The 21,981-nt window shown below is 46.9% G+C and overlaps 1 protein-coding gene across 1 annotated transcript in view; it reads left to right on the plus strand.

Annotated features, from left to right (window-relative positions):
* Plxna2 (plexin A2) overlaps positions 1-21,981 on the plus strand; it is a 195,293-nt gene that overhangs the window by 140,361 nt on the left and 32,951 nt on the right. Inside the window, exon 12 of the mRNA XM_042681944.1 lies at positions 16,158-16,309. Coding sequence (XP_042537878.1) covers positions 16,158-16,309 — 152 coding nt within the window. The remainder of the gene's footprint in view (positions 1-16,157; positions 16,310-21,981) is intronic.

The following is a 21,981-nucleotide window of genomic DNA, read 5'->3' on the forward strand; positions in this document are numbered from 1 at the left end:
CCTGAGCAAGATACTAATGATAATTTTGGTCTTAATCAATCGACTAAGATCAGAATCTGTGATCTTTGCTGGTCATTTGATGCTTGCTTTCATTCATTGGCTGACACTCTACAAACTGGCGCTCTATACCTCCAACCCCTGATCTTTACTGGTAAAAAGAAACAAATGTATAAATAATTAGAGAAGGCTCTTTCTCAAACTAGAATCCCAACTAATAAAAGTAGAAAGAATGATGGAAATAGAAATATCTATGATTTCCAAAGTAATTATTTCAAGTAAAAATGGCCAATGGATGCTAAAATTAGTGGATAGAAATATGATGAGAAAAAGAATACTTACATAGTCTTAATCTTTCTTCCCATAAGCTACTTATTAGAAGCTTCACAGTGAACAAGTAGGCCCTACCTTAACCAAGTTATTATTACCAGTGATAGAGAGAGACAATTTCATATGCATCCCTTTAGAATATCCCCAGGGAGGGGACAGCCTCATTTCTATTTTTGGCCAATGCATAATTTCTGTTTGTTTTTTTATTTTAAAAAAGCAAGTTTACTTTGTGTGTGTGTGTGTGTGTGTGTGTATCAGTACTAGGGCTTGAACTCAGGGTTTCACACTCTCGGCCTTTTTGCTCAAGACTGATAGTCTACTACTACCACTTCTGGTGTTTTCTGGTTAATCAGTCTCTCCGATTTGTCTGCCCAAGCTGGCTTCAGATTTCAAGCCTCAGATCTCCACTTCCTGGCCACAAGCATGAGCCACCTGTGCCCTGCCCAAACCATTTTCTTTACTTCCACTGTCTTGTTAATGCCTTTGCACTGGCATAGAACTTTTATTTGAACTTCATAATCACTGGAATTCTACAGAGTTGATACTTGTTTATGCATGCTCCCTTGCCTTCAAAATGTGTATCCTCCCAGTGCTACTTGTAAGCAGAAGTCACTGACAATAAAAATCTGATGGCCTATGATGGCTGCCAGAGACAGCTGAATTTCTAATCCTAGACCTAAATGGAAGCCAGAGTTGGTATTGTCCTGCCTAGGAGCCAAGAAGCAAATGAGATGATCTCAGAGAAGTTCTGCTGCAGGGAAAGGAATGGGCTCACATGCATTTAGATGAACAGCTGTGTTCTTCCTTAACCCCTCCTTACCCCCCACTGTCTCCATGGCAACGAAGCCCACCCCTAGAGACCCATCCTTTATGGCAGCTTCATGTAGGACAAGTTGTACAGCCTATTGAATTTTCTGGTTTGCATAAACCCCAGGTTAGGACCCCCTCAGGACTTACCGTCTGCTTCTTAGCCAGCTCATGGTGTGATAATGACATTGTCTCAGGGGGAGGGATGGAGAGTATCCCACGCTGCTCAGATTTCCAACTGTCATCCGGGCATCTGTGCACATGTCACCTGTTCAACACCAGGAATAGGAGATGTGCAAAGGACTGGAAAGCCCAGGAGATGCCTGGCCTTAGAGCCTGCTGGGACCTCAACAGAGAGTCTGTTAGGAGCCTATCTTGGAAAGGAAGACCTAGAGTAAAATATGTCCCAAGAAGCCATGAATAAGCTGGATCCAGATTGGGAAAGCAAGACTGAATATGTTGTCAAGGAAAGAAATTTCAAGAAGGCAAAGGGACTCAGCAGTGAATGTGAAAAAGATCTTCACTCAACTGGGCTCTAATGAATGTTAGTTTCTTAGAATGACCATAAAAAAGCACCACAAACAAGGTACTTTACAAAACAAAATTTTTTTTCTCAAAATTTGGAGGCTGGACGTCAAAGAACAATGTGTGGACAGGGCTCCACGTTTCTCTCCTAGTTCCCAGGGTTTGGCTTGCGGTGGCATCACCTGACCTCTGATTTCATGTCAGATGACATTTTCCCTATTTGTTTGCCTCATGCATGCGTGTGTGTGTGTGTGTGTGTGTGTGTGTGTGTGTGTGTGTGTGTGTGTATACACAGGCTAGTACTGGTGCTTGGATTCAGAGCCTGGGTGCTCTCCCCTTAGCTTTTTTTGCTCAAAGCTGGCTCTCTACCACTTGAGCCACAGCTCCATTTCTGGCTTTTTGGTGGCTAATTAAAGGTTGGAGACTCATGAACTTTTCTACCCAGGCCTGCTTCAAACTGTGATCCTCAGATCTCAGCCTTCTGAGTAGCTAGGATTACAAGCCACCAGCCCCTGGCTTTGCCTTCTTTTTTTTTTTTTTTAATAATGATACTAATCAAATGGGATTAAGACCTACTCTAATAGCATCGGTGAGCAGATCACCTGCATAAAGACCATCTCCAAATAAGGCCGCATTTTGAGGTACTAGGAGTTAGGGTTCCAATGTATGGACAGGAAAAAGAAAGAACACAACTCAGGGGAGTGAGAATTGTGAGTATAGGGAGAACAATGCCACAGTCCCAAACAAATTAATTCACTCACAAATGAGCATTTGCTTAGTGACTACTAGTATACTGAGCAGGAGGCTGTCACAGGGATGAATGAGTCCCAGTAGAGAAGCAGAAGGCATCCTGTCCCAGTGTAGCCCAGCCTGTCCTGGAAACTGCTAGAAACTGCAGAGGCTGGAAACTGCTCACCCTGAAGGCCACTCTGCTTCCTCTGAAAAGCCGGGGAGAGAAACTTCTAATCTACACCTTGGCATCGCTGTCCCCTGGGTACAAAGTGGACTGCAGGAAGGACATAGGTCTCCACAGCTAGTGAGGACTCTATGCCAGGCCAGGCTCATGAGCAGACAAGCCAATGTTCTCATGCTGCTCTTCATCATGACAGCTTTTCTCTGACGCACCATGCTTCAGACTGTATGTATCACTCCCCTAAAAATGATGGCTGCGATTCTCTTCAGAGTTGGGGAAACGGTGTGTGGAGAAGTATATCATTCGTTCAAAATCACATATCTGGATAGTGGCAGAACTTCTCCCACGTGGAGGTGTGGCTCACGTGGTAGAGGGCCTCCCTTGAGTGAAAGAGTCAGAGAGGGAGGCTAGGAGTTCAAGTCCAAGCCAAAAAAAGAAAAGAAAATATCCTTTTGCCAGGCACTGATGTCTCACTCCTATAATCCTAGCCCTGGAAGCTAATATCTGAGGGTCGAGGTTCACAGCTAGCCCAGGAAGACAAATCTCTGGGACTCTTATTCCAATTAGCCAACAAATCTGACAAAGTTCTTCACTCAACTGGACTTTCATTAGCTACCAAAAAGCCAGAAATGGAGCTGTGGCTCAACTTGTAGAGGGCCAGTTTGAGCAGAGAAACTTAAGCAAGAGCAGGCAAGGCCCTGAGTTCAAACCACAATACCAACATTTGAAAAGAAAAACCCTTTTCACCCCAAAAGACAGACTCTTCCTACCCTGCCAGGTCCCCTTGCTCAGCCAGGCTCAATCAGAACAGCACTGCAACCATGAAGGCCTGGTCAAATTCCTATATCAGACAAAAAAAAAAAATCCTGTCTTCCCAAACATCATTCCATTCTTATTCCTATATATATGGAGAAGTAACCATGAGGGAATTTGAGGCTGCATTTGAACTAGGGCACATTTTGCCTCTTGGCTACAAGGGTTTCTATAACTTCTACTCTAGGTATTGCATAAAGCTACCAGACTTGAGGCAGTTGTTTTTGCCCTTAGACTACCAATGGGAAAAATGATTAAAGTAAAAACTGGATTGTTGGTGCGAGGGTTCTGACCTTCCAGGCATCTCTTACTCTTAAGGGAAGCCAGTGGATGCACTCAGGGGGTATACACCTGCAGGCCAGGGTAGCGATCAGACAAAGTGAAGGACACAGGCTTGAGAGGCAAGGAAGGAATTCCAAAGTTGATGGCTCAGTGACTAGGGACCTATCATCCTTCAGATGGGAGAGAATGTTCTTGTAGGTTCCAGAAGCCAACTGCAGCAGTGCTTAATAAGGATACACTGGTGCCCGAAAGTGGGGTGTGGGTTTGATAGCTGTTTCTCCATCGATTGCTGTGTAACTTTATGAATTTTTCGCCTCCATAACTTCCCCCCACCTCACTAATCCATGCTAAGGGAATATAAATTCTCTTTAACATTATCTTAGGTACATGTAACTGGAAAAAGAAAAAAAATCAATTGTATGAAACAGGTACACTACCCCTCTAAAACCAGACATAAATAACTTTGTTACTATAATAGCTGAAGTGTTCCACTGCTTCACCGCCTCCTGCTCTGTGCACACTCAAGTAATTTAAAGGAGGTAGATAGTTGTATCCCAGATTCTCTCAGATGCACATTCATTTGTAGAGCTAAAGCTGGGACATTTACAAGTGTTTATCTACAAGGCTGCACCAAATCTCGGCAGGAAAGGCCAAAAGCCACTCGCTCAGAGCCAGAGCAACTTGCTGCTAAAGTTCTCAACCACAAAAAAAAAACCCCAAACAAAACAATAAAGAAGTCATCCAGCTTTCCTGAGAAACAAGTCGGCACTCTGATCTCCCGTTCATTTATTTGCAGACCTCATTAATATAACATCACTGCAACAAACAGCTAACGGAGGATGGTGTCAGGATGAATAATGGAGTTACTCTGCTGAGATAACAATTAGGTTTTGAATGTACTATCAGCTAAGACAGAGCCAGCAAAGATGCATGCCGGGCAGGAGGGCTGCCGCCTCCAATGCCATAAATTCCTGCAGAGCTCATCAGCTGGGCTCTAGCCTCCTGTTGAGAGTACACAAACGCGCACGTGAGCCAAGTTGGGGAAGCATGTGCCTGTGGGTGGTTGGGACCCATCGTCTGGTTGTATTTGGGAGCTGGGATGGAAGGGAAACTTGCAGACACACAGTCATCATCACTATCTTCTGAAGTCAGGAGCACTAAGAAACAGGAAGAAGAAGAGGAGCAAGGGGATTAGGAAGTTGAGGGGGAACTGGCTCCACTCTGAGATGCGTCCTTCTGGGCTGCTCCAGAACCCCCAATCTCAGACCTCAGATCATTGAATATAAAGGGTGACTCATTTAGGGACAGCCTTCCCTCCTTCTGGGAGTCTCTGATGTCAACCTCTCCCTTCTCTGCTTACAAACCCAGCATTGAGCATGGAAACCACAGAGACCACGAGGACTACATAGGGCTGAGAGGCAGCCACCAATGCCACGAACCAGGCTGTCCATCCCTGCTCTGAGTCCCCACCGGAGCAATACTCACAGGCTGCACCTGAACAGCCATTATATTTTCTCTGGACCTCAGCAAGCCTGACTTCTGACCAGGTTTTGTTGTTTGTTTTCAGTACTAGGGTTTGAATTCAGGGCCTTGCATATGCTTAGCTTACTATCTCAGCTAGTGCTCTATTCCTCGAGCCACATTTCCAGCCCTACCGTTTTGTTGGTTATTTTGGAGACAGACTCTCATGGACTCTTCTTCCCCAGCTAGCTGAAAAACCACAGTCCTCCAGATCTCAGCCTCCTGAGTAGCTAGGAATACAGGTGTGTGCCATTGACTCTAAGCTTCAGACTTCTCAATTATAAATTAGTCATGGAAAAAGATAAGAACCAACGTTCGCTGAATGTTACCACTGTACTGTCCTTCCCCTCACTCCTGTCATCTTTATTTAGATCTTATAGCTTTTATAAGTGGACGCTGTTCTTTTTAGTCTCATTTTACAAGTGAAGGACCAGTTGTGCTGTGAGATACGATACCTTCCTTCCAGGCCCATGACTAGTAGGTGGAAACAGTACCTCTTGCCTGTAAATCCTAGCTACCCAAGGAGACTGAGATCAGGCAGATTATGCATCCAGGCAATCCTGCAAAAAGAAGTTCTCCAGACCCCATCTCAACAGAATAAAGCTGAGTATAACAGTATATGCCTGTTATCCAAGCCATGACAGGAGGCATAAATACCAGGGTTGTGATCCAGGTTGTCCCAGGCAAAAACTGAGACCGGGTCTCCAAAAGGGCTGGAGATAATGCTTCAAGCCACAGAGCTGCTCACCTATGTGAGCTCAAAGTTCAGTACCTCCCACAGAAAACCAAGTGCCATGGCTAGTGAATTTTAGAGCTAGTGTTTAACCCCTCCACTCCTTGACTCTACAACCCTTATGTTTGATCTGTGCACTGTCCTTGCCCTCTTTTCTCAATCCCTTGGACCAATAGAACTCGATGATTGACAGTGCAGAGGAGACAAGGGAAGCAGGCAGAAAGCTGTTGCCCAAGCCCACTGAAGAGGGCAGGAAGCCAGGATTCCTAATTTTTAGCATCCCCTGAGAAGGCCAGATACACACAGGCAGGAATGACAAGAAGGTGAGACCAAATGGGAATGTGAACATTTAGATCAAAGATAGAAAAGTGGGAGGACAGACATGAGAAGCTCAGAGAGGTAGAGATAGTGGAAGATGGTGGAAGACAATAACCAGCAAAGCCAGGTCCAGGTCTGTGGAAAGCAATGAGGTTGTCCTTAGCACAGAGAAAGAGGTTGGCAGGTTGGGACAAGGAGCAGGCTCCTGACCGATGGCCTAAGGCTCTTTCCTCAGGCAGGAAGGTGGTCAGCTCAGGTAGGACGCTAAATGCACAGGGCAGACAGACCTGACTGTATTCTGCTCTGTGTGAAAACTTGAACAAGTGCCCTAGCCTTGCTGAGACATTCCTTCCCATCCACAAAACACAAATAGCAGTTCTGTTCTCGTAACTTATTTTGACCCCTAAGTGGGATACAATATGAAAAGCCCCGGTGTGATTTCTGATTCATTGGGAATAGACAAATGGCAAGGATCATCAGAAATACTTTTAATCAAGTCAGGCACTGGTGGCGTATGCTTGTCATCCTAGCTATTCAGGAGGCTGAGATCTGAGGATCACAGTATGAAGCCAATCCAGCCAGAAAAGTCTGTGTGACTTTTTAATCTCCAACTATCCACCAAAAAGCCAGAAGCTGTGCTGTGACTCAAGGGATAGAGTACCACCAACATTGAGTGAAAAAAAAAAGTCAAGTGAGAGTACAAGACCCTGAGTTCTGACACACACACAAGAAGGAGGAGCAGGAGGAGGAAGAGGAGGAGAAGGAGAAGGAGGAGGAAGAGGAGGAGGAGGAAGGAGGGAGGAAATCTTCAATTACCTGGAGCTAATACACTGCTTCTGTCTTCTCTCTCACCATCCCTATCAGCCAGGAGGCAGAACCAGAGGAAGACTGGGTATCTAGAAGGGAGGTGGGCTTTGTAAGGCGCCCACTACCTTCCTCTGACCTCCAACCCCTAGTGTGTACCCCCAATGGCTTTGCCTAAGTCCTTAAGTCCAAAACCAAGAATGGCCATCCCTGTGCAGCCAGCCTGAGCCCTCTCCCTGCAGCCTGCCGAGCCCCTGGGTCTCACACCCCTACCGCGTGGCTGTGGGGTGCAGCCCTTCAGATCACCCCAGCTGTAATTAATCGGCTGCATCTGCTCTCACCCTGGGGCGGCTTTGTGGCACAGTTCCCGCCGAACTGTTCAATTAATGGCTGCAAGAATGAGGGCGGCTGCAACATCATAGCAACTACTTTCCAGGTCACAGCACCTACAGAGGAAAACAAACAGGACACAGTCTGGCAAGAATACAGATTTGACTGGAGTGTCCCAATAGGCACTTGTCGTAGCTCGGTTGGGCTGTGCAACTATTGTGGGGGGGATCTGAGCAGGTGGAGAAGTGGATCCCCAAGCTAGAGGTCCCCAGAAACTTTGATTGGATCCCCCCCAAAAAATAGGAATCCCCCATTCATTAGTGCTCTAGTGTAGGAATCCCCCATTCATTAGTTCTCTAGTGTAGGCCGTGGGCTGAGGCCTAAGCATGCCAGCCTTCTCTCAGGTCCTGTTGGCCTGATCCTGGCATAAGATACATCAGTCCCTAAGGGCACGGCCAGGATTTGGAGGAGCCACTCCTATGCATGGACTATGTCTGGGACTAATTCTGGGCTAAACTGTGCCTTACATACAGTGCTTTCCATGTTTGCCTTCAGAATCCAGCAAACGATCGAGCAACTTTTTAGTCCACTACTCATCGAAATACCCATCCGTCTCTTTTTGATTCGTCTTATTTTATTATCTTTCAGTACTTGTACAAAGGCGTGGCCATTTAACAAAGCAGTTTATGAATGCAATGCATCTTGATCCATGTCAGCCCTTCCAACATTTTCACCCATCTCTCCCCACTAACTCACCACTTCCCTCACTTTTCTTATTTTTTTGTAGGATATTCATTGAATTCTGACTGCATTCTCCGCCCCCCCCCCCCAACCTCCCAATATAAATTTCTTTAGGGAGGAGAAAGCAGCAGAGTGAAAGGTGTCTAAATGCAGGAAGGAACCCCAAGGAGAAAAAAATAGGAAAGATACCAAGGATTCACACTGAACTAGGCTTTGTTGATGGGGTTCCTGACAACCAGGGGGAAGCCATCTTCACTGTCCTTCATTATAGCACATTAATCAATCAGGCACTTGCTCAAGCCACCAGCCTAGTTTGGGTCATTGTACTCAAAGGATGCCCGGAAATGCAAGGGTCCAGAATAAAGCATCTGACATGATCAAAGGGCTTAGAAAAATCATATCTTCAGAAGAAAGGTGAACCAAGCTGCAGAAGCAAAGGCCAGGGGTGACTCCATTGCTCTCTTCAGTGTCTGAAAGATGTTTGATGAGCAGGTAGCTGTTCCATCGGATGAGGAATCAGACCAGAAGCTGGCTTAAATTAAAGCAAAGAAGATTACAGGAAGAAATCCTGAATGATTCTAGTGTTAAAATTATTTATCACTCTCATGTAACATTTAGGTGCCTCCTTTCATCCATGCATTATATTAAAGAATACAGTTTCTAGCAAGGTACTGGTGGCTCCCATCTATAATCCTAAAGGAGGATGAGATATCAGGATTGAGGTTTGAAGCCAGCAGGAAAGTCCATGAGACTCTTATCTCCATTTAACCACCAAAAAGCCAGAAGTACAGCTGTGGCTCAAGTGGTAGAGAATTAGCCTTGTGCAAAAAAAGCTCAGAGACAGCATCCAGGCCCTGAACTCAAGCCCCAGAACTAGCACACACACACACACACACACACACACACACACACACACACACACACACACACACACACACACACACACACACCTGTTCTAGAATCTGATTAAGACCAAAGTAGTTTCCCTAGAGCAGAGAACCAGGACTATTTATTAATGGTTGCTCTGTGCCAGGCAGCATGCTGGCTGACTTCTAGGTTGCTAAGAAAAGTGAAATGTCCCTGTCCCAAGATGATTACCTTCTTAGTGAGGAAGTAGTGACAATTCAATATGGAGATAATTGTCTTGGAAGTGTTCTTGACAGCCAGGAGGAGAAGGCGCTGCTGGATTTGCCCCCAGGAAGTCAGGGAAGCCACATGGAGGAGGTGTCTTTTGAGCAGAGCTGGGTTAGATGGGCTGGTATGCCTGGCCAGTAGAAGGCACAGCATGTCCCATATATGTGATGTATGTGGGCTTCACACTTGCTGAGTTCTCTAGGTAAATCAGGTAGTCCATCAGAGGGCTGAGCCAGAACTGCAGGAGGGGGGAGTCCCCAGTGTAAAAGGTGAGCAGAAGCGAGGTGCCCAGGGAGAGCCTCAGCAAGCCCATGCACCCCAACCCAAGAACAGCACTTCCAAGCTCTTCTGTCCCCAGCCCTCCACTTCTGGTTTCGACTTCTACGGTCCACAAGGGAGAATTTAGATAGATTTCTGATCCACAGTATAATGTGTGCTGGAAACCATGGGGCTGAAATCAGTCAATAGTAAAGATCTCCTTTCATCTCCTTTCCTTCTCTCCCCATCCCTCCTCACTGCACAGGCATAGGAGTGTGTGTGTGTGTGTGTGTGTGTGTGTGTGTGTGTGTGTGTGTGTGTGTGTGTGTGCACGCACGCGCGCTCATGCACACACACACACACACACACACACACACCTCAAATTGTCAAATCATTTGTTTACGTGGGCGTCTCATTTAGAATTACTTTCCTGAAAGAATTCATTGAGTTCATTGTGAAATGCTGCATCCACTCCAGCATAATTAATAACCAGGGAAAGCAGAAATGGTAAGAAAAGGAGACAGAGAGAGAGACAGACAGGGAGAGAGAGGGAGAGGGAGGGAGGAGAGAGGGAAGGAGGGAGGAAAGGAAGGAGGGAGGGAGGAAAAAGTGAACAAAATTTGGGACAGGGACAGTGCCCTTCCAAAGAGATGGTGGATAAAAGTTCAGAATATGCTTCTCCGCAGAGTTCAGAGTCTATCACAAAGACAAGGCCTTGCCCTTGACATTGCCTCTCTCCTTTCTAAGTTCAGGCTGTAGGAAACTTCCCAGATATTGTCCAATAACCCGTGAGTACTCTTTCTACCCCCAGGCCACCCCAGTTTCTCTATCATGAGCCCCATAAGTCATGTGTGTTCCCACCAGGTAGACAGGAAGATTTATCTCATTTCCAACTCCCTGCACTCCTTCTCACCTCCATCCCCTCAAACAACTCTAGCAGCCCATGTTTTGGTCATCTGGGCAGACATCTTGGTACAGGGGAACACAGGGGAGGAAGTTAATGATTTTCAAGACCTTCTCTCTCAACTAACATACTGGAGAATTTCCAAATGTTATCTCACTTAAGCCTCACATCATCTCCGTGAGGCAGGCATTATTATGTTTTCAGACGAGGTCATTAGACTCAAGGTCACAGAGCTCATACACATCAGATCTGCTATTCGAATTCAGCTCTGTCTGACTGCAGAAGTTACTTATTGCCTTCCTGCTGCAGACGCTTCCTCAGTACCAGCAGACGCTTTCTCCCTACCACAGAGTAGCCAATAGCACAAGGACCCTCCACAAATGCAAGCCAACCTGTGTGGGAGCTATCCAGTATTCCAGATTTGGTTTATTCTCTGTCAAGGGAGCCTCTATAGAACTACCTAGCACACATATGTGCATGTGTGTGTGTGTGTGCGCACACACACACACACACACACACACACACACACACACAAACTTGCTTTCACCTTTCTCTTCCCTCCTGTAGCCCCATAGTTCTTTGGGGATATAAAAGGTTTTCCCTAGAGTTCTGCAAGTAGTAGCCAGGATTCAACCAACTTGTCTTTTCATAAACCTGCATAGAAAGGCCAGACCAGGCTCCCAAGAGAACCAGGCTCTGTGGAACGCTGCCTCAGGTTTCCTGTTCTCAGATGCCCTGCAGTCGGTGCCCTGCCATCTAAGACTGTTTATAAGAGAAAACCCTGAGGACAGTCTCAAGAGGGAGAGGGGCTGGGAACCCCAGAGCTGCCTGATCTGAGGTAACACCTCAAAGAGCCCTATTCTCCCCTCCCTCCTCTGGGGAGGACAGAATCTTTTCCTATCAAGCCTCCCCTGTGGCCTTCCTAGAGACTTGATAAAGAGAAAGAAGGAAGCAGGATGCCAAGTTCTTGCTAACCAGGCTACATGGCCCTTATTCTCATCCTCAGCTACCCAGAAGGCCTCAGGTAGGGAGTACGGTGTATAGGATGCCTTCCTCTGTTCCTTTCTTCTCCAAGCACAGATCTCCAACCTGACCCTCTGTAATTTTTGAGCTGGGAAAATATAATCATGCTGAAAGGCACAATGTATTTCTGGTGAATTTCATCTATGGGTATCACTGTATGTAGCAGGGCATAGAGGGCATTTTATAAAACGGAAGATGTGGCTGAACTGAAGAAGTCAGAATCTGAAGAACCATAAAGGCAAGGCAAGGCCACCTAATAGGCACTTTGCTTTGCAATGGTCACCTCCATCCATGGTTCTTAGATCATGCCCAGTAACCTGGCTATGACGGTGTTCTCTGGTAGCCATGAGAACATTAGATTTACATGGAGGGACGGTGGAGAGCCTTGTGGTTAGAGGAGGTAAAAGATGATAGAGCCCTACTTGCCAGATATGCTGGAACACACAAATCATAGATTCCAAAGACTCATGGGAATAAGAACTGATAGCACCTGGTGACCTTATTTATTATACATGGCAAGTAAGGGAAGATCCTTGCAAGATTTCCGGCTAGGCACACTGTGATTCCATTAACCTTGACAGAGGCATTTGAGAGGATAATTGGGTTATGGTGGGAGGAAGAAAAATTAAGAGTTCATTTTTAGACATGGTGAAATTTGAGGTACCTAAGGGACATAGAGGTGGAAGTAGAGACGTCCAGTAGCAATTGGATATATGGCTATGGAGCTCAGGAGAGAGGTCTGGGCCAATGATATAGATTTGGAAGTCATCAGTAATGGAAGCCTGGGGAATCCACTTGCAAATGAAATAACCACTGCCTTATCTTGGTTTTGGAAATCTGGAGATCAGTTTTGCTTTCAGCAAGGAAGCTGTAAGCTCTAGGTACCTCCTAAGTCCCGGAGCAGGATATTGCTTAGTTGCCCTTGACCCCAAATTTCCTGGCTATCCACCCCAGGTGGTGAGGACAGCACAGGACATAGGCTAGAAAGAAAATTCTCCTGAAAACAACTTCCCCAGACATTTTCCTAACCTGAAAACCTCCTGGTTCATGATCCAGGAGGATCTTGGGTTTGTTTTTTATTTGTTTTCAACTCTGAACAGTGCTTTTTTTATACATTTATATGTTATTGTTATTATGGCGATGTACAGAGGGGTTATAGTTATATAAGTTAAGTAGAGGACATTTCTTTTTGAACAATGTCACCCCTCCCCTCATTTTCTCCCAGTTTTTCCTTCCCATCCCCACTCACCAGTTGTATAGTTCATTTTCCACACAGGGTCCAATGTGTACCACTTCTGCATTTGTTCACCCTCTGTCCCTCTGTTTCTGTGCTTTCCCTTACCCTCCCAAAGACAGATAAATGAACAAACAAGACAAAAGGAAAAGAAAACAAAACAGCAACAAAGAAAGAAGTACTTCTTGTTCCCATTTCCTGGAGTTCCTTTCAAGAAACATTATCTTATATAGCCTGATGTATATAATAGCTATCGCACTTTTTTGATCCTCTCCTCTGGTCTCTGTCAGAATGCGTAGAGACCTGTGTAATTTATGTGATCCTGGGTTTCTTAGTTTGCTTTGAAGCAGCCATTTCCTATCATCAGAGCAAGATGATAATACTTGTTAATAATTTACAAGTGAGAGACAGACAGATAGATAGACAGACAGAGAGCGAGACAGAGAAACTTCCTTCACTAATCAATATAAGCTGACTTATGTTTCTGAGCAACTCTTTGCCAAAATAACCAACCCTATAGAACCCCAGCTCCCAAACGTTGGAAGGAAATGCCTGTGATGACTTCACCAGCAGCAGGAAGCCAGCCGGTGCAACCTGCCAGCAACACTGAGTATCCACAATGCAGCCCCCCCGCGTGCTACCTGCAAGACGGAAATATTTTTAGTCTTTCCAGAAAGATTTCATTTCACAGTTTTACTGAAAGGTTGTAATTAACTGCAGTGAGCAAAAAGAATATATTTTTAAAAATAAAAGTGGGGGGAGGGAGGGAAGGAGGAAGGGAAGGAGAGGAAGAGTCCCCGCAGTTGTGTGGATTCCTTTGGAAAGGTGGGCTTGTGGTATCCAGGTGGCTAGGGGGAGGGGAGGGAGAAGTTCAGTCCAAAGGAATCAACAAGAACTGGGAGCTAAAAGCAAATTCTCTACCAGTGCTCTGCTGCAGGGAAGGAAGCAGCCCCTCCTGTGTTTCTCATTGGCAAATGTCCATCACCCGGGGCCTGGGTCCTGAGGGAACTCTGCCAGAAAAGCACAGAATAGCCAGGATGTATTATTGTTGGATATTTTTAGAATTCCCAGGGACAGAAAGAGCTACAGGAGCTTCTGCTCCCTCATGCCAGCACTTTCTTCCCTAAGTTGTCCTTCTTTCCCCCACCCTCAGCCCCACCACGCAGAGATGCCTCTGAATCCCTTTGGCTATATCTCCCTTGATTTGTTTCATGGGTTCTGCCTAGTTTTATTCACAAAATTGGATTTTTCCCCCTAGAAAAATGGACTCAGAATCACAGACAAGGTGACCTGAATGAAATGAGCCTCCATTTGCTCATGGTCAGGGCCTTGCTGGCAAGAAGGGGGGAGGAAGCACCATCTAAGACCTACAGCCTTAGAGGCATGAGTTCAAGTCCTGGCTCTGTAGGCATCATGCGAGAGCTAGGGTCTAAACAGCATGCTAGCCTGGCAGCAAGGGAGGAGAATTATTCTCATCCCCACCTTCTGCTTGCTATGACCTGGGAATGAGGTAGTGGCATGCCCACCTGTGCTGTCCACGTCACAAGAAGGGCGGAGAGAGAGACTCACTGTGGGACAGGACAGGTGGGACAACACTGTTACCCATACCACTCATCTTGGCCCAAGGCCCTCTGATTCTGATGACCAACCAAACACTCCACCATGCATACAGGATTTAGGTAGACTAGGTACTCAGCATCCACAAACACAGAGGACGAGGCTCAGTCCCAAGGCACCATTTGGGGATCCTATGGGACTGTTGGTCGTGATCAAGTCTTGCCTCTCTTGTAGAACAGTCATAAAGATTCTGGGACTTTTGACAACAATGTGTACCCATTTCTTGAGACCACAGATTTATCCTTAACTTCTCTAGTTCTAATTCTGTCACTGGAAAATAAAGATCTTGGAATCAGATACCCTGAGATTGATTGCATCCAGCTCTGAAATTCTGCTTTGCTCTGCTGGCTAGATTTGAGCTTGCTTCTAATTTCTTCTCCATCAGATGAGTAAGGACCACAAAGCATGAACTTATTATTCACTGCATTTTTCCAAGAGCCTCATCTGTTCCCAGATAGAAGTTACACCCTGGGAGAACCTAATTCTACCATTCTTTCTCCTGTTTGGTAAAATTAAAATGAGAGAGTTTCGTTTTATGACTGAGTTGAGGAATGAATAAATAAATAATCTTTGCTAATAGGAAACCACTAAAGATTGGGAAAATCCTAAAGCTATTTCTGGTGTCATAGGTTTATTGTTTTGTTTTTGTTTTTTTTCCAGAACAGTGACAAATGTACTCAGGTCGCAGAGCACCCCTACCCCTACCCCCCCCCCCCCCCCCCGCAGCCATACCTAATCTCATCCTGCTCTGAGCTCTATCCTTATCACCATAGTCGCTGAATCGGCGTTATTTATGAGCCTTTGTTATCACATCTCTGACTGTAAGCTCCTTGAGGGTATATTCAGCACTGTGCCCCCTCAGCATCTAGCACACACAGAAGTGGCAAGAATAGCACTGTCACCAGTACAAAGCCCTTCAGGTTTACAGAATGTTCCAAGCGCACTCTCTTATTGCTTGGGTGGTGATGCAGGGGCGGGGGGGGGGGGGTCGGGGGGGTGAGAGTGTTCCCAAGTTTCCTGTGAACTTGCTTGACATGATAATTCTCTTTTCTTAACTAAGACTCGAAGTTCAGAGAAATTTTGTGACATGATCACAGTCAGGCAACTAGTGAATTCGAGACACATATTCAACAATGATCTTTCTGCCTAGAATCCAGAATCCTTTCTGATAATTTTTTAAAGAAATGAATGAATGGATGGCTAGATGGATGGATGAATGGATGGATTGGATGAATGGATGGATTGATAGATGGGTACAGTCAGGCAACTAGTGAATTCGAGACACATATTCAACAATGATCTTTCTGCCTAGAATTTTTTAAAGAAATGAATGAATGGATGGCTAGATGGATGGATGAATGGATGGATTGGATGAATGGATGGATTGATAGATGGGTACAGTCAGGCAACTAGTGAATTAGAGATACATATTCAACAATGATTTTTCTGCCTAGAATCTAGAATCCTTTCTGATAATTTTTTAAAGAAATGGATGGATGGATGGGATGGGATGGATGAATGGATGGATGGGATGGATGAATGGATAGATGGGATGGATGGATGGATGGATGGAAGGGATGGATAGATGACATAACCAAGGAAGTCCTATAATGCAGATGATCAGATCTTAGATATATATATATATATATTTATATCTTACATATATTATTAGATCTTATTAGATTGTCAGATCTTAGATATGCATAGATAGATACATATATACACATACACACATATACAAAACACATGGATACTCAGATTCTGGATGTTCATTAAAGTCCTTGCACACCCTTCCCTCAGGGAATAGTAAAAGAGATGGTTGTCTCTATTCCTCTAGCTGCCCAGCTTGGCTCATCCCCTTTCCCTCCTGCAGATCTTGACAGTGTCTGGGCCACCTGAGGGAGGAACCCGAGTGACCATCCATGGTGTGAACCTGGGCTTGGACTTCTCCGAGATCGCTCACCACGTGCAGGTGGCTGGGGTGCCCTGCACGCCCCTCCCCGGGGAATACATCATCGCTGAGCAGTGAGTGTGCCCCGGCTGACCCTTTTCCCTTCGTTGTCTGGAAACACTTCCCTTTGCCTTCCCCTCCCATGGACCCTGACCCCACAATCTTCCTAGGAGGCTCCCACCTGGCCTCCACCCTCAGAAGGTCTTGCACCATTTGATTACCTCGCTAGCCTGGCATCAGAGCTTCTGCTTCCCCTGCTGGCTCTCATTCAAGTCTTTTCCCTGCCTGCCGGCATGACTAAGCCAGTTTCCTGACACGTTCAGGCTCCTCCCAGGACTCCCACAGCCCCTCCTGCCAGCCCCATTGGAATGCATCCTGCACGGTGGGCTGCGGGCAACAATTTGTTTGGTGCATGGGGCTCTGACAGCAGCTTAATCCGAGCAGGGCCTCCGCCGGAGCAAATTCATTTATTTCACTAAGGGAAATGTCAGCTGGAAATTAGAAAATAGGCATGTAGTGGCGGACAGGCGAACGAGGCTCTGGGAGTGACATATGTTCCAATTTGGGGTGTTCATTTGGCAGTGGCAGCCACTGCAAGTTGGGGGACAGGAGGTGGGCATGAAGCTGGGGAAGGGGAGGTGACGGAATGGTGGAAGAAAAGATGTTACTCCTCCAAGGAGAGAGGGAGGGGAGCTGCCAGATCATTCTGCATGATTTGTCATGTGAAGTTGGGTCAAACCATCTGATTCCACTGAGCACGCAGCTCTGTGGGTGGTGCTACCAGCATGAGCAAGGGCTTGACTTTGGAGCAGGGGAATCCCTCCTTTAGAGCCAGCCCTCTGCAGCCTCGGGCTCTCTCCCCATCATCCCTACCCCACTTCACCCCTCCCCGTCTCCCCACCCCTCCACCTCCTGAGAGCCAGTCTCAGTAGCAGCCAGGAAAAACGACTTCCACCTTAGCCTTCATCTGTACTTCAATTCACAAGACACTTTCTCAAGCACCCTTTCATTTTTAATCAGTCAGGACCAGCCCAGGTAAACTAGTACTTCTTATCATCATTTTGCAAAGTAGGAGGGAACAAGAGACTGGCAGAAGTCAAATGACTTCCCCCAGTTTACTCAGGATGTGAGGGGCCAAGAAAGAATGAGAACTTGACCCTCCTGACACCCCACCCACCCAAGGCTGTTTTCCCTCTGTAACAGCCATGTGGCAATAGGCTGGAAAGGCGCGACTTGAATATTCTGTGAGTCATCTGCATGTGGCTTCGGGGCTCCAGAGATCATAATTCCAGCAGGGCCCAAAGAAGGGTCAGAGGTACAGGGGTGAATTCCCAGACTCTGGCCCAAGACAGGGAGGAGACGGAGCTGCCTGATGCCTCCCGTCCTTCTGATCTGACCCCTTACTGCCAACCTTATCCCTATATGGAATGAGCTCTGGAGAGAAGGCTGGCCAGGTCTACAGGAAAACGATGAGGCAGGGAGAAGGGAGATGATGTAAGTAGTACTTCAGAGCCAGAAGACAGGGCGAATGCTGCCAGGACCGGAACCAGGGCAGCCTGCAGAGGTCCTCATGGCCAGACAGTCCACACCAAGCCAGCACCCCACCAGGCTGTCCTGAGTGGGCACTGAGTCACGCTGACCCCAAAATTCACCTTGGCCTTAAAGATGTGTCTCGGACCTCTAGACACACACCAGTCTCCAGCCTGAGGTGGGAATGGAAGAGGTCAGACTTGCAAGCTGACAAGAGCCAATTTCTGGGCAGCTGGACCTCGGCATCTCATGAGCTTTGGTATTAAACTGTGATTTAACCCTGGCTCCTCAAATGACCAGCCTGAGACCATAGCAAGCTGTTTGATCTCTAACTTCCCTCAGTCTCACGTGTGATCCAAAAGGAAGGAATTTTAGTTCTGTTTTTGAAGTGGCATGCACGCTACTTCCCCAAAACCAGGAGGCTAGAAATGCCTGGAAAAGAAAACTGGAAACGGGTGGTGAATGGTCATCACAAGGCCCCACCGAAGCTAATGGCGACCCTAGAAAATTGCCACTGTCCTCTCCTCAAGGCCTGGGGCAGGCAGGAGGCAGCGAACACACCCTGTGCCTCGCCGATACAGCCCTGGTTTCCAGCGGCGCCCAGCTCATTACCACTCTCGAGGCTTCGGAGTTTGTTAACATCATTAAACCCTCCATCCCGGGCAGTGAGCAGCAGGCACTGTCATTACAGATGTCTGCAAGAGATGAATTTGGCTAAACGGGCTCTGTGCAGAGTCCCGGGCTCGAGCAGGATTAGCAGGCATGGTAATGATTCACCATATGCTTGTGCCTTGCCATCTATCACTCAGCAATTAGGTTCACGTTGGTTAAAGGGCCCCACTTAGTCCTGCAATCAGCACCCCACAGATCTGTGGAGGGCCAGATGATTCCATCACAGGACATTTTTTGGGCAACAGGGTGCAGGTTGAGGCTGCAGCTCAGCCTCTGTGGGGACAGGGCCCCTGCATGTGGCCAACTCAGCTCTGATCCTCAGAACCCTCCCTCCCATCTGCTATACCTATGAACTCGCAGAAGCTCCATCGGTGTACTTCCCGTCCTTAGAGCAAAGCACCATGGGCACAACTCCAACAATTGGTGTTCCATGGGAGAAAGGGCACCAGATTTGTGCCAGGAGACTGAAGGCCGAGCCATAACTTGACTATCAGTGAGCTAGGTGACTTTGGGCCAGTCACTTTGTTCCTTGGTCCTTTATAATGTCTATCTGGAACGTAAGGATGTAGGAAGAGATCTCTGAATCACTTCATTGGTCCTTATGAGACACAACAACATGCACCATAGGGCCTCCACTCCCACTATTACTGGTGGACTAATGTGTCTCCAGACCTGGCCTGTCAATCAAGAGTCACTGTCAACCAAGAATCTTCAGATACCAAAGCTGAAAAGTTGTTTGGTACAACTCTTTCTTTACAAGGAGAAAAGTTAGGTGCCTCTAGCTATTGCCGTGTGTGTGTGTGTGTGTGTGTGTGTGTGTGTGTGTGTGTGTGTGTGTGCGCACATGTATACACACACACACTGATCTTGGGGTATGAGCTCAGGACCTGAGTGCTTCTTTGCTCCAGGCTAGCACTTTGCCACTTAAGCAACAGCTACACTTCTCTGCCTGGGCTGGCTCTGAACCATGATCCTCAGATCTCAGCCTCCTGGGTAGCTAGAATTACAGGTGTGAGTCACCAGCACTTAGCATAGTACATAGTATTAATAGTATATAGTACTATTTTATTAATAGTACATAGTAACACTTAGAGTCACTAGGGACACAGGGAAGAGACAGAGATATGGAAGAGCCTCCAAAGTTCAAACATAGCACCCAACTTGTGTGGCCTGGAGGAAAAGGTAGCATGCATACCACTGATCCACAACGAAGAGAATAGGAGAGTACAGTCTTAGGAAAACAGCTGAGTCCATCCCCAAACCCTCTGCCAAAACCCTCACCTCTCTCATTTCTCCTCCCTGATAGACATCCAGAGCCTTCCATTAAACCTAGTGTCAGAGGCAGGCACAGTGGTTCATGCCTGTAGTCCCAGCTACTTGAGAGGTTCAAATGGAAAGATTACTTGAGCTCACAAGTTTAAGACCAGACTGGACAACATAGCATGATCCATTAGATAGGGAGGGAAGGGAGGGAGGGAGGGAGGGAGGGAGGGAGGGAGAGAGGGAGGGAGGAAGGGGATGAGTGGGGAGGAAAATTCCAATATCAGCAGAGTAGTCAAGGGTATGAGGTTTGGAGGCAGGTTAACCTGCACTCCAATCAATGTTCTGCCGCTTTCAGAACCGTGTCAGAATGACACTGTCTCTGAGCCTTAGTTTCATTTTGTGCAAAGTGGAGGTGACAAGGCTTTCCCCATTGTGGCAGGGCCTGGAGATGTTGTAGAGCCCTATCTTGTGAGGTACATCCACCACAAGCACCTTGCAGCCAATGTTAGGACGAAGGTGTAGAATAGAACAGGCAGTGGTATGACACTCACCACGCCCCTTCCCACTCCCTACAGCACCCTTGCCTCTTCTTGAGCTCTTCCCTCTCCTTCCCCTACCCCAAACTCAGACAGGTGCCTACAACAAGCACCAAGCACATCTATCTGTACCCTTCCCTGTAGGCATGGAGCCCAGGAATGGAGGGGAGAGTCCGATGGGGCTAGATTTCACCCCCATGCTGCTTGATTTCCTGAGGATCTTTGTCCTCACTTCAGACATGCCCGCCCAGACTCCTCTATAGCCCCCTGCTGACTGAAGCCTTCGCCCCACTCATTCTCCAGGTGGTAGAGCTCCGCTTTGGCACTAAGGATACATGGGCTGCTCTCTGGCTTAGTGTAGTTCTGTTCCAGGCTGGGGCATTCAGAGCCAACTGCGGGTGCTCAGCTTAGACATTCCAACTCCCATCCATCCATCACCCTTCTTTCTCCCAGATGCATGGTGCAGAATGCTTATCTTTTAAAATATGAACCCTGAGGAAGAATGTATCTTAGGAAAGACAGAGTGCTGTAAGAGCCCCACCTGCTGCTAGCCCCCTCCAGGGTCTTCTTTCCCAAGAATGGTTCTTGCCCATGACCTTCACATGTCCTCACATTGCCTTTCGCCATAAGCCTGCGATGATTCTTCCTGCTTGTCTTCTGGCAGACTACTCCTGCAGAGAGTCCTCAGGCGATGAGTGAGGAGCAAGGGAGCCCTGATTAGAAGAGAAGGAAAGGCTTATCTGTTCCCCTACCCCACCCCCACTACCCACAATCCACAGCTGCCTCTCTCCAGGCGCTCCCAAGGGTGCAGGGTGTGGGTTGTAGAATAATAGCAGACACCCCCAAACAGGAACAGGGCCAACACCCAAGAAACAGGATGGGAGAATTGTTAATCCAAGCAGGTAGCTGCCTGAAATTAACCACACACAAGAACCTTACATTAAGCTTCTCAAATGCTCCACTAATGAGGTTTAAGGAGACGGTTACGTGACAAATACTAATTGATCATTACTATCGTGCTGACGTGGGTTCATAATTAATTTATTTATTCATAGAGAAAGGGAAGGGAGAATACTCTTCCATGCACGTTCAGTTCTTTCTTGTTGCATCTAATATGCTAAACGTAATAAGACAGTTATGGCATGTTAAGTAAATATTCGCTCGGAGTGAAAGTACTTATTCAGGATTAACTGTTATGAAGGAGATGGAGACCAGCGGCATGCCGTGCGTGTGAGCATGCGGCGTATTTGTTTAATGCAAGTTTTATTACATCGAAATGAAATCTCTGTTTAGTTACCTTCCTTCCTGCAGAAGCTGTTCAGATAAGCATCACTCGGTTAAACATGGATCTTCCCCACCGTGCCAGGATAATGCTAGGGATTAGTGGGGAGGGAACTCTGCTTTCCAGGGCTCCCCCCCCCAAGCAAACATACCAGGGACACCACACTGCTCTAACTTTGCAATGGTGTGGGAAGACAAGAGGAGTCCTTCTCTCCCCAGTCCTGTTCCCAGCATCCTTTTCCTTTTCTTCTGAGCCTAGAGGCTCTCTCCCTCTCTCTCTCTCTCTCCCTTTCTCTCTCTCTCTCTCTCTCTCTCTCTCTCTGTCTCAACTGCTCCAGGCCTTACAGTTCCAGGAAAGCCCACCCCCAGGACTTGATTTCTTAAGTCCTCCACTGGCTGCCCTTTCTAAAAGGCTACTGTGATGAAGGCTACCAGGGTCTAAATGGACAGGGTGACTTATGTCA

This window comes from Dipodomys spectabilis, unplaced genomic scaffold (assembly GCF_019054845.1).
Source record: "Dipodomys spectabilis isolate Male_0828 unplaced genomic scaffold, ASM1905484v1 ptg000069l, whole genome shotgun sequence".
Lineage (NCBI taxonomy): Eukaryota > Metazoa > Chordata > Mammalia > Rodentia > Heteromyidae > Dipodomys > Dipodomys spectabilis.